At 38.4% G+C, this 12,514-nt stretch overlaps 1 protein-coding gene across 1 annotated transcript in view; it reads left to right on the forward strand.

The window, feature by feature from the left end:
* Positions 1–406: 406 nt before the first annotated feature.
* The window catches only part of LOC126470544 (sarcosine dehydrogenase, mitochondrial), a 263,068-nt gene continuing 250,960 nt past the window's right edge, over positions 407–12,514 (forward strand). Inside the window, exons 1-2 of the mRNA XM_050098476.1 lie at positions 407–526; positions 5,031–5,091. Coding sequence (XP_049954433.1) covers positions 5,068–5,091 — 24 coding nt within the window. The 5' untranslated portion in view covers positions 407–526; positions 5,031–5,067. The remainder of the gene's footprint in view (positions 527–5,030; positions 5,092–12,514) is intronic.

Genomic DNA, 12,514 nt, shown 5'->3' on the forward strand with positions numbered 1-12,514 from the left:
GAATACATTATTAATTACCATTACATACGCACCAAGTGTTAATTAATTGTATTGTATTAATACATCTTCAGAAAAGCACACAGATACAATTAGAATCAATATGGGAGAAGCACACAGTAACATGTCACAGAAGCTGATGGTTTTCCTGTAACACTTACACATAAAGATAATTGAAATTATAATGTGCAAGCTCCATTTTACACATTTCAACATTTAAGTCAGCAAACTATAGATTAATGATAAAGAAAAAATAATGTTTTCAATATTTTTATTTTGAAAGCATAAAAATTCCAAATGCTCAGAATGTATTATGAATAAATTTTAATGGGCTTATTGCTCACTAACATGTGCCACAGTAGAAAGAAGTTACTGCCCTTGAAAGAAGCGTGGAACTTGACTGTCCATATCTCATCCATTTATCATGTGGCAGAGGTCACAGAATGATGGCACAGCTGGCAACTTAATTAACTTCAGTCAAATCACATACAGTGCTCTTGAATGGAGGTGAAGCTGCCTTCTGAATAATGTATGTAACATTTAAATTCTTACTTATATAAGTAATAACATTTTCTACATTAAATATTGATTGCAAGTGGGGATCTATTGCTTTAATTTTACAGTAAAAAAATTCATCAGTGATAATTAGGAGCTCAATAATGAAATTATAGCTCTGCTAAAATTTGAAATGTGGTAGCATTTGTAATCATCGTAGTTTGTCAATACATAATTCACTTATGACACTTTCCATTATTTTCTTATAGATATTTACTAATTTTACTTGGAGCCCAAAAGCAGATGGCTTCTGCTAACACTGTATTTATGAGTTGTGGTATTGCAGTTATCATTCTTTAAGAAAATGACCTGATAGTAAGACAGCTGTCTTATTAGTTCAGCACTTCCACTAAAAACTAGTTCTTAAATATTCTGTTGATACATCATTATTTAGAACAATACTTACATCATTTGCAAAAAAAGCTGTTTCCTTCCTGACTCCAATCAAAAAGTATATCATTCACATAAAGTAAAAATAGCAAAGAACCAGTTATTGAATCCTGTGGAATACTCATAATTTTCTCCATGCAGGTGCAATGGTATCCTTCCATAGAAAAACTAAATAGCATAGTATAGTTTTCCTGCATATTTTTTTCAAATAACAACTAAACCAGGCAGATCCTAAACATTTTGTATGGCAAAAATTGTTACATTTCAAATAGCATCTCATGAATGATATTCAAATGCCTTTCATAACCTGAAGTAAACTCCAACTAGTTTTATGTAATCATTTAATTTTTGTAAACGATGTACATGCATGTACAAATAGCTCTCTCAGAGGGCCAACTCTTTTACAAACCTAACTGTTTGGCTGAGTATTCCAGTATTGTACAAGTGGGGGACTAATGTTGTATTCATTACTGTCTCAAAATTTTGGAAACTTATGTAGGGATATTCTGACCAGTATTATTGACATCTTTGGAATCACACTTTATTTGTAGATCAACTCAGCAACGGTATATTTTAATCTGTCTGGAAAATTATTAGTTCAAATCCCCATCTGGCCATCCTTTGGTTTCTCTAAATTAACTAAGGTGAATGCTAGGATGATTTTTTTGTAAGGGCAAAGCAATTTTTCTTCCATATTCTTGTCAAATCTAAGCTTGTGCTTAATATGTATGATGTCAACAGGACATTATATCATAACATCTTATTCTTCTTCCTGGGAAATTATTCTCAGTTAATTATTGTTCAACATATAGTGAAGTGTATCTACCCCGCAATTACTGTACAGTTAGACAGTGTATGCATATGACATTAATCATTGATATTCTGTTTAACAATCCACACCAGTAAAAGCAATTAGATACTCAGACAAGAAATCATATAATAAAACTTTATATACCAGTCTTAATCACTCTATACAATACTGGATTGCTAGTCTCAATAAATCATTATTATTTTCAGATACATTCACTTTTCTGCAGAATTAATATGGAAGTATAGCATTAAACATTTGCATATACTTCTATCATGTCAAAATTTACCACTGTTAGCTGCTCATGAGCATGTGTAGATGCTTGTCTCTGTACTACTGTGCTAAATTTTTGCCATAATGACTGAATCTGAAGATGATTATTATTCATTGAAACCATTAATCTAGTGTTGTACACTAACTGGTCAAAAGTACCCAGACATCCCCATGTAATGTGGAAATGACCACTAGACATCATGAGAGGTGGGCCCACTAGTATAGAAGGAGATGGGAAGTATTGTGTTACCAGTAGAGAAGCAGTGACAGCAGAATAGATCAGTCAGGTGAGTCAGTGACTTCGAACATGGACTAGCCATTGGATGTCACCTCAATAACAAATCCATCAGGACATTTCAACCTTTGTAAAGCTGCCATAGTCAACTGTTGGTGGTGTGTGGAGGAACAACCACAGTTACACCAAGACCAAGCATATCTTATGTGCTGATGAACAGGGACCATCGAGCATTGTGGTGAGTTGTTGCAAAAAATTGTATGAAATCAGTGGAAGGAATCACTCATGACCAGTCCAAGTAACATAATGACTATGTGTAGGAAGTTAAAACTAATGGAGTACAATGGTTGAGCAGCTCCTCATAAGCCACAAAAAGAAAGCAATGCTTGAGATAGTGTAAGGAGCAAAGCCACTGGATGGTGGATGGCTGGAAATGAGTGATTTGGAGTGATATTTGCTGTAGCAATCTAATGGGCGGGTTTGGGTTTGGCAAATTGTTGGAGAACATAACCTGCCATCATGTGTAGTGCCAACAGTGAAGTATGGAGGAAGTGGTGTTATGGGATGGGGTTGTTTTCCATGATCAGGGTGTAGCACCCTTGTAGCACTTCAGAAAACACTAAATGTGGAAGGACATGAACAAATTTTACAGCATTATGAACTATCAGTACTTTAAACATAGCTGCGCTACAGCAACGGTTCCACGTAAATCAGACTAAGAACAGCCGACCAGTTGCAAAGGATAAAGTAATCTTTACCTAGGTTTCAATAGATATAAATCTATCTTCTTCAGAAGACGGCAGTATTATAACATGAAGTGATATGTCCTTATCGTTTAGGCAAACATCCGCATAGTTACATTAATCATATAAAATATAGCCCTGAAAACAGGGTTTGTCAAACAAATAAAATAGGTACATAGAAGTTGCAGAGCGCCTAAGCGCCTAAGCTCTGCAACTTCTATGTACCTATTTTATTTGTTTGACAAACCCTGTTTTCAGGGCTATATTTTATATGATTAATGTAACTATGCGGATGTTTGCCTAAACGATAAGGACATATCACTTCATGTTATAATACTGCCGTCTTTTGAAGAAGATAGATTTATATCTATTGAAACCTAGGTAAAGATTACTTTATCCTTTGCAACTGGTCGGCTGTTCTTAGTCTGATTATGAACTATGTACAGTAGACGAACAGTTTGTAGATGATGACTGCTTGTATCAACATGACAAAGCACCATGTCATAAAGCAACATCTGTGAGGATTGATTTTGGAAAGTAACATTCCTGAAACAGGCTGGCCTGACCAGAATCTTGATCTGATCCTAATGGAACCTGTTTGGGATGAATTAGAACATCAACTTTGTTCCAGAGCCCAGCATCCAACATCACAATCTTCTCTGGTTTCAGCTCTTGAGGAAGAACAGACTGCCAATCCTCCACAGACATTCAGATACGTCACTGAAAGTGTTCTCAGTAGAGTTCAAGTTGTCATAAAGATGAAGGATGGATTCACCCCTATTAATGTCCACTAATAGGTGTGGGACTGATGACCTAGTACTTGGCCCCTTTAATCATCCAACCAACCAAACAACCAACCAACCAATAAGTGTCCTGCATATAGCACTCAAAACTGACCAGTACAGTGATATTGTTTTATATTCCTCCTGAGATGGCTTTTGTATAAGAGAGGTGGATATCTGTGCCTGTGTTTGCTTGAACAATAAATATGTTTAGAAGATGCTACCATGGACCGTAAACAATGTCTTGCTTTTTCCTCTCTTCACCCAGTGATGTTACACCATCATCAGTGGGTTTCCCTCTATTTTACTCAACAACACATTTTGTTGTTTATGTTACCGTACTGCAGAATACAGATAGCAATAATGACAACAATGAACTGTCAACAGAAGGTAATAATCATTATTGTCTTGGGGTGGGGTGAGTAAAGTTGGTTCAGTGCTCAGTAAAGTGACATTTATACTACATTTTGACGTCTCTTAGCCATACAACCACCTTATTAGTAGTTTGTAAGTCTAAGTTACACTCCCTTTTACTTCACTATTAATCACAACTATCATTCAATGTTTTCACTATACTGGATATGCACAGCAATGGCAAAATCCACAATCATTCAAACTTGTGATCTCTATTTTATGAAGCAATGACACTGAGCTAATGTTTTGAAGCGGAAACAAACACTAGTGGGTAGGTTCATGGCAGATTGAAACTGTGCGCTAGACTGAGACTAGAACTTGGGATCTTTGCCTTTTGCGGTTAGGTGCTCTACCAACAGAGCCACCCAATAATGACTCATGATGCAACATCAAAGCCTTACTTCTGCTAGTACCTCATATCCTACCTTCCAAACTTCATTCTGGAGCACTAGTGAATCTCTGAGCTCCAGGTTTCTATATAAACAGACCCTTATTTCTCATTTGTCTGGTTAATGACTTCAGGTGAGTAAAATGATCTTTTCCACTTCTTGTAGCAACATACAAGTATTGTTGTGCATGTTGTCACACACAGATACATTTCCCAAGGCTGCAGCAGGCTATAATGACTGATTCTGTAATTGTTTTGATTGCTGCACACATGTTAGTTCAAAGACAGAAGCAGTTGATCAAAAAATACTTACATTCTACACATTAATGAGCCATTTGCTATGAAGAAACTTTTTCAGTTAACATCTTTAATCAGAATATAACAACTCTAGAACCGGCTATGTAATGTGATTTTCTAATTTATTTTTGATTGCTCTCTGTTTTAGTTTTCAGATTCAGAAATTAAGCAAGAATATCCTTAAGATGTTTCTTCGTGCATCTAAGAAGGTAAGAAGAACCTAGCCACATGAAAATGGCATATGATTTATATTATTTTTTGCAAGTCTATAATATTTGTGTGACTTTGCACCTTCACATTTTTTTTTTTTTGTATAAGGAGTATTGCTCTTATGTGATGTTTCAGCATTCCTGTTGGCTGATGGCAAATGTTTGCATGTCCAGTATTTTGCTTTCTTATATTTTAAGTCTGATTTTAGTAGTTCCTATGTGTGGCAATCTGCACATACTCCAACAAAAAACCTGTGTTGAAACAGAACTTATTGGTATGGCACACGGAAGAGTGAGGTGTCAAGGTAGCAATAGTTCCCTTCTAAACTTCTCAAATAAAAATGCAACAATGAAAACTGTGGTGCAACACCCAGCTGCCAATACCACAAACTGCCATTAGATTTCACAAACATCTCTTTTGCATTTTTTTCTTGACAATTCTTTTTAATAGAGCAAAAGCAGCTTGCTCCAGGCATATTTCTTGACCATTCTAAAAAATTTGACATGGTTAGTCATGTGCTGCTTCCTAAAAAGAGAAAAAATAAGATTTATCTGATGTTTACAACTGGTTCAGTAGCTTTTGACTCGAAGAATCCAATTAGCCAAAATCAGAAATTGCGGAAGTTTAATGTTTGATTCCCTAACTGTATATCTAATGATCTCCGGCAGCACAAAGCCAAAATATGTATTTGTATGAAGCAAATATCTGCATGAATTTATCATAATAACAGAAACAGCATTAACTCAGATCAGGACACTAAATTTCTTGGCCTGCACATGAATGTGATGAATTATTTTTTTAAAATGATTGTACTCTTTCTTATTGTGATTAAACACTAATCTAGACACTTTAAAGATTATCTACCATATCCAAATAGAATATTTTTTCTTTTCTACAGAAACAATTCTGAATCTGATATCATTCTTAACTGTGAAAACAAGGAATAAAACAGATGCAATTCAAAAAGTAATTTGAGCACTGTACACAACTTACAAATAATTCAAAATTTTGGTCTAGATATCACTTTACAGAGGCAAGGTTATGTGTTTCACAGCATAATGTTTAATTCCATTGGACAATGGCATAAGTTGCAAGGCCTGTGAACAAGTTGCTGATTAACTATATTTGATACTGCAGTGACGTGTGTGTGTACTTTCAAAAGGCTGCGAGTGCAGCAGAGCTATATAGTTCGCAGAGGGTGCCTCAGACATGTGTGCACATGTGCGTATGTGTGTGCAGGGTGGCTCAGATGTGTGCACGTGTGTGTGTGTGTGTGTGTGTGTGTGTGTGTGTGTGTGTGTGTGTGAGAGAGAGAGAGAGAGAGAGAGAGAGAGAGAGAGAGAGAGAGAGAGAGAGAGATCATCGTCAGAGTGTGCAATGGAACCCAATCTATTTAAGGTTTGATGAGCTATGTTCGTCCTCAGTTCTCTATGTGTATTATTACAGATCTTTGGGTACACTTCCATGTAATAAAGTTGTGTTCAGTCTACAGGTCATGTTGTATTTATACCTAATTACAACATGACAGGTGAGGAGTGTGGTCTTGTTCTCCACACAAATTTCTACTCTGGTTGGTGCTCTGTTTATTCTCACAATGTCTGATAATATTATGGAGGACAATTTACCTCGGTTGGTCGAACAGCAAGAATCATTCACCATGGTGTTGCACCATCAATCACAGGCCCTGGACAATGAAATTCAGGTACCTCAATCACTAGCTTCTGTATTGCGTAGTTGACAAGCTCCTTAGTCTGTGTGGCCTGCTGTTTTTCCCCCAACAGTCCTTTTGATTTATCCACCTGCCTTTTCTACATACAATGAGTCTGTTGATAAATGGGATGCACACAAGAAATTCTGCAGCAACACTTTCAAGCTCTGGGGATTACTGATGCCATATTATGTTCCTTTCATGGATTTTGCCAATAGAGTATCGAGTCCTATGTCAAGACACATCTTTACAGGATCAGTCTTATTTAATGTTTTGCCAAATGTGTGACCTTCTTTCAAAATACTACTGTAAGCTCATCCATATTATTGCATCCTGTGTTGAGTTTTACCACCATGGGAAGCAACCACATCAATGCTATTGAGCCTGGGTGGCTGAACTCTATGGGTTAAGTCATCATCGTCATTTTATGTCTTATCCATCCCTCTCCAAGGTTTTAGCTATTGCACAGCTGTTCGAGGTGTCATGAGCTGTGGGTGACCAAACTGAGTTATAGTGTGAGGTATCAGCACTCCAACCCTCTCCTCCACACCAAGCTCCAGATACCTCACAGGTGGAAGGCCCAGTTGTGGTGGTCCACACATGATCATAGCATCAACGTGGCCAGCCTCACTCCCAACAGCAGCCGCACAACAAAGTAAACAGGCCAGTGAACAGCAGTGTATGTGTTCCACGCTCCCATCCTACCCTTGTTGTTTCATTAACCATGAGTGCCCAGACTGCCCAAAATGCTGGGCTACCTGTCATAACTGCAACAAAAAAGATCATATAGCTTCTGTTTGTAATGCAAAAATCCTGCACAACGATCCTGATGTGGATAAGTACGTAAATAATGTATCAGCTATTTCTGTTCTGCTAAACAAAATTTTCATTGATGTTATGGTTTTTTGTAAAGTTCTGCTCATACAAGTAGATACAGGAGCTGCAGTAACCTCGATAAACTCACAAACTTCTATGGACTTGGGCTCTCCTCTGCTTCTTCCTGTGTCACAAAAGTTAGTAAATTACAATAAATAGAGTATTTCTATTCTCGGCCAATTCGCCAATTCTCTGCCCCAGTGACCTACAAATCAGTAGTCCAGTCACTTACATTTCTTGCTGTAAATAATGTATGTACAGAGAATCTTTTTGGATTAGATGCTTTTAAGTTGTTTGGTTTAACCATTTCAGATGAAGTGAATTTAGTGTCAGAACAAGGGCCAGATACACAGTTAGATGCATTACGTTCTGGGGTTTCCTCTCTGTTCTTTCCTGGATTGAGGTGTGCCAATGATCTTCAAGTGCACATTGCCATGAAATCTTATGCTCGGCCTCATTTTCTCTAGGCCTGTCTGTTTCCAGTGTCACTCACGGAACAAGTCAAAGATGAATTAGATCACTTCACAGAACCCTGCATTGTTGGGCTTATTGCATCAAGTGAATGGTCTACTCCCTCAGTAAAAAAACCATCAGGCTGGTTATGCCTCTGTGGCAATTTTAAAGTTTATGTGAACGCACATCAATAGTGGATACATACCCAATGCGGCGCCCAGGTGAACTCTTTGCAAAGTTATCACATGGACAGTATTTCTCAAAAATTGGCTTGTTGGATACCTATTTACAGCTCCCTTTAGATACAGAGTCACAATGTTTGTTAGCTATCAATATCCCTTTTGGACTGTACCAATCGGTGCAGTCACCTTTTGGAGTCACCAGTTTTCCCACTATTTTTCAAAGTTTTTTGGAACTACTTACAGTGTCTATTTGGATGATATTATAGTTTCTAATGCCTCCACTGAGTAGCATTTACAAAATCTCCATACTCTTTTTTTTCTGTCCTATAAGTGACCTGTCTGAAATGTAATTTAGAAAAATGTCAATTTTTTCAACCTTCTGTCAGTTATTGTGGATTTGAAACTTCTCACAAGTTCTCAAATCCCTGAATCAACATGTTTCTGCTATTGTGTCACTTCTATGCCCTACATCAGTCAAAGAACTTAATTTTTTCCTAGGCAATGTCGCCTACTACCATAAATGTTTGCCTGGGGCAGCGACATTGCACAGCTGTTACATGTGTTGCTGCTCAGCGGCACTTAGTTTCACTGTCTGCCAGCTTGTGAAACCACATTTTCCACCCTTAAGACCATGTTGTAGTCTGTGCCCTGTTTAGTGATGTACCAATCAAGTCTCCACTTGGCTCTGTGGTGGACGCTTCACAGTACGGGTTGAGGGCAGTACTAGCTCACAGATATCACAATGCCTCCTAATGACCTACTGCATATGCCTGTAAAATGCCGACTCATGTTCAAACTAGGTACTCTCAGATATAAAAGGAAGCTTTGGCCATTGTATATGCTGTGAAGAAATTCCATGTTTTTCTCTATGGTACCAAATTCCACCTGGTCAGCAATCTCAAACTGTTGGTTTTCTTAGTCAGTCCTTCTGGGTCATTACCAGATAAAACAGCACATTGCATCCAACATTGGGCTCTTTCCCTTTGATGTTACAACTACAAGATTCGTTTTCACCCTACAAAGCAACACGCAAATGCCAATGCTTTGACCCAACTGCAGCCGGTCTGGACGCAGGATTTGATCAGAAGGAATTGCTTTGTTTCCCTATTGATATCGCCACACAGCAGATGGTTGGTGGCTTTCCTGTAACTAACACATGGATCATGAAGACTGTAGCTTCAGATCCCATTTTGTGGAAGGTCATAACAATCATATAACACGGCTGGCCTGATTCACCACCTTCTCATGTGTCTGAACCCCCTCCATAACTATTACATCTTTTGACATCAGTTTTCTGTTGTGGATGGTGTTCTGTTTTTAGACATGGATCACATGACCCATTGGGTAGTGATCACATCAGTGCTTCATTCAGAGGTTCTCCATTTATTACATGCAGACCACTGGGGTGTATCACCCACAAAAGCATTGGCCATTGATTCATGTTTTGGCCTCAGTTAGACGGTGATGTTACCTGCCTGGTTGCCTCATGTTCACAGTGTGTGATGCACCAAGCAGCTCCCTGGAGTTGTTGTCCCCTTGGATGATGCTGTTACATGCAGGGGATGATATACAAATGGATTTTCCTGGCCCCTCAATGTTTATTAACTGTTGGTCATTGACACATATTCTCATTTTCTGTATGTCATTTGTTGTGTTTTGCATCTGCAACTTCCACCATCTCAGCCTTGTCCAAAATTTCTTCACTTGAAGACTTGTCCACAACATTAGTGTCTGATAATGGTCCACAATTTTCATCACGAGAGTTTGTGGCATTTTGTGATTCCTGTGGTATCCATCACATCCTCACCCCGCCATTCTATCCATAATCTAATGTTGAGGTGCAACACCTATTGCAGATGTTCCAAGCTCAGATGAAAAATTGTGTTGCCAACTCTTCGTCAGAAGTATCTTTAGATCAGTTTCTCCCCTTATACCATTTCATGCCATTCGTCAAGAAGAGCCCAGTGGACCTACTCGATGGGTGCAGCTGAAGACACAACTACACCTCCTATGTCTTCCACCTGGAATCAACATATACAGCTGCCACTCCTCTTCCTACTGGATGTGGCTGTCTGGGCGTGCAGTTTTGGACATCACCCTAAATGGATTCGAGCTGTCATTGCCAGATTCCAGAAGCGGCATCTCTGTGACATCTGCATGGAGGATTCTGTGACATCTGCATGGAGGATGGCCTCTGCTCAAGGCACCATGATCAGTTTTGCCTTTGCCTGGACGGCTGAGCACTCCTTAATGTCACACCACATCGGGCATTACATCACCTGCTGCTACCAGTTCTCCACTCCTGCACGGGTGAGGGCATTTATCTGCAGTGGCTGAACCAGCATTTTCTCTATTGCTTCTGAAACCATCATCAGGGATTCCATCACCCATTCCTGAGCAACTGTTGATCAACATCATCTGTACTGCGAGCACTGTCACCAGAGGCGAAACCCAAAGTTTACATGGGAATAGCCCCAGTATCACTGGTGTTACCATATGGTTTGCTATGGGAAAGGGTGGGGGGGGGGGGTGCAGAACATGTCTGAAATTGAAGCTCTTCAACCCAGGAGGACAGCATGGACATTTCAAGAATCTGTGATCCCTAATGGAGGAGGAATGCAGTGACATGTGTGCATACTTTCAAAAGACTGCACATGCGGCAGTGCTATGTTGTCCACAGATGGTGCCTCAAGCTTGTGTGTGTGTGTGTGTGTGTGTGTGTGTGTGTGTGTGTGTGTGTGTGTGTGTGTGTGTGTGTGTGTGTGTGTTGGGGGGCGGGGGGTGTATATAGTGGTTGCTGTTGCAGCCTACCCACAATACATAGGAGTCAGGATTGTATGTTGTATCCATTGGTTTCACTGTACTGTAGTCATACTGCATGGTCTGGTATCCCCATTGTCATTATATAAGACCCTTTTATATTAACTCATTGAAGACATCAATGATCACTGCAGCAATACGTAAAGGGAAACAAAATTTCATAGTATGACAAACTCATTTCTTAGACTTGTCCACTCACAAGCTAATGCTGCATTCTTTCTCTCTAGTTAGTTAGTTAGATAAGTAGTTATGTGTTCCATAGATTACACTCACAATAAATGTTATGATGTGCAATCTGTTGACAGAACAAATATAGAACATACCACAATTTCAAACAAATGATAAATATCTGTATGTCTACATGCTGGCCATTTACAATTTTTTTTCTGTATTAAGGACTATTTATTTATATTAAGAATTCCTCAGTGGTAAGGAAGGAGTTGTCAAGGAGAAACATCTTTAATGTATATATGAAAACACTTCTACACACTGTCAGGCATTTTATTTCCAGGGCTTGGTTGTGAAACAGTGTTATAGCTACATAGTTCACCATATTCTGTGCCAAATTTAGAGTCATTAAAGGGTAATGCAGATATTTTTTAGTTGTCGTGTTGTACTTGTGAATATCTTGGTTACTCTGAAACTGAGATGGATCATTGATAACAAATTTTATTAGTGAATAAATGTACTGTGAGGCTGTGGTTAATATTTCCAGCTGCTTAATGAGATGCCAGCAAAATGTACATGTGAGGACTTCACACATGGTACTGATTATTTTGTGCAAAAAATACTTTTTGCCTCATTGAGGAGTTACCTCAGAATACTATCTTGTATGACATTAATGAATTAAAATATACAAAATATGTTAACTTACTCAATTCTATATCCACAAATTTGACAAATATTCCTGCAACAAAAGTGACTGAGTCTAAACATTTTAGCAGGTCTCCTCAAGCACACAAAAAGATACTAGTACAGTGACATACACTCCAGATGTAAATAGAAAATCATCTAATGAGGCAGAAACAAACCAGTGTCCTGATGTAAACATTCCTGACAATCCCATAACTCTCACAGACAAAAACTCACCAAAAAATTCAGAGGCACTCTTTCAAGAAGTGTACAAGAAAAGGAGAAGAAATGTACAGTTTGTCAGTGTTGAAACTATGGCTGAAAAAGGTGAGCATTAATACAAAAATGCACTAAGAAGTGCCAAATGGAATGCACATTCACTATCACAGAATTAAGAAGAATCTAGAAATGCCAAAATTAAATGCATGACTAAAGCAATAGTTGGTACAAGAGTAGAACTGAGAATGCTGTGTGGTAAAAAAGAGCTTGGTTTCATTTGAGTAGTGTCAGAAGTGGGACAACTCCAGAAGA

Source organism: Schistocerca serialis, chromosome 3 (genome assembly GCF_023864345.2).
Source record: "Schistocerca serialis cubense isolate TAMUIC-IGC-003099 chromosome 3, iqSchSeri2.2, whole genome shotgun sequence".
Taxonomy (NCBI): domain Eukaryota; kingdom Metazoa; phylum Arthropoda; class Insecta; order Orthoptera; family Acrididae; genus Schistocerca; species Schistocerca serialis.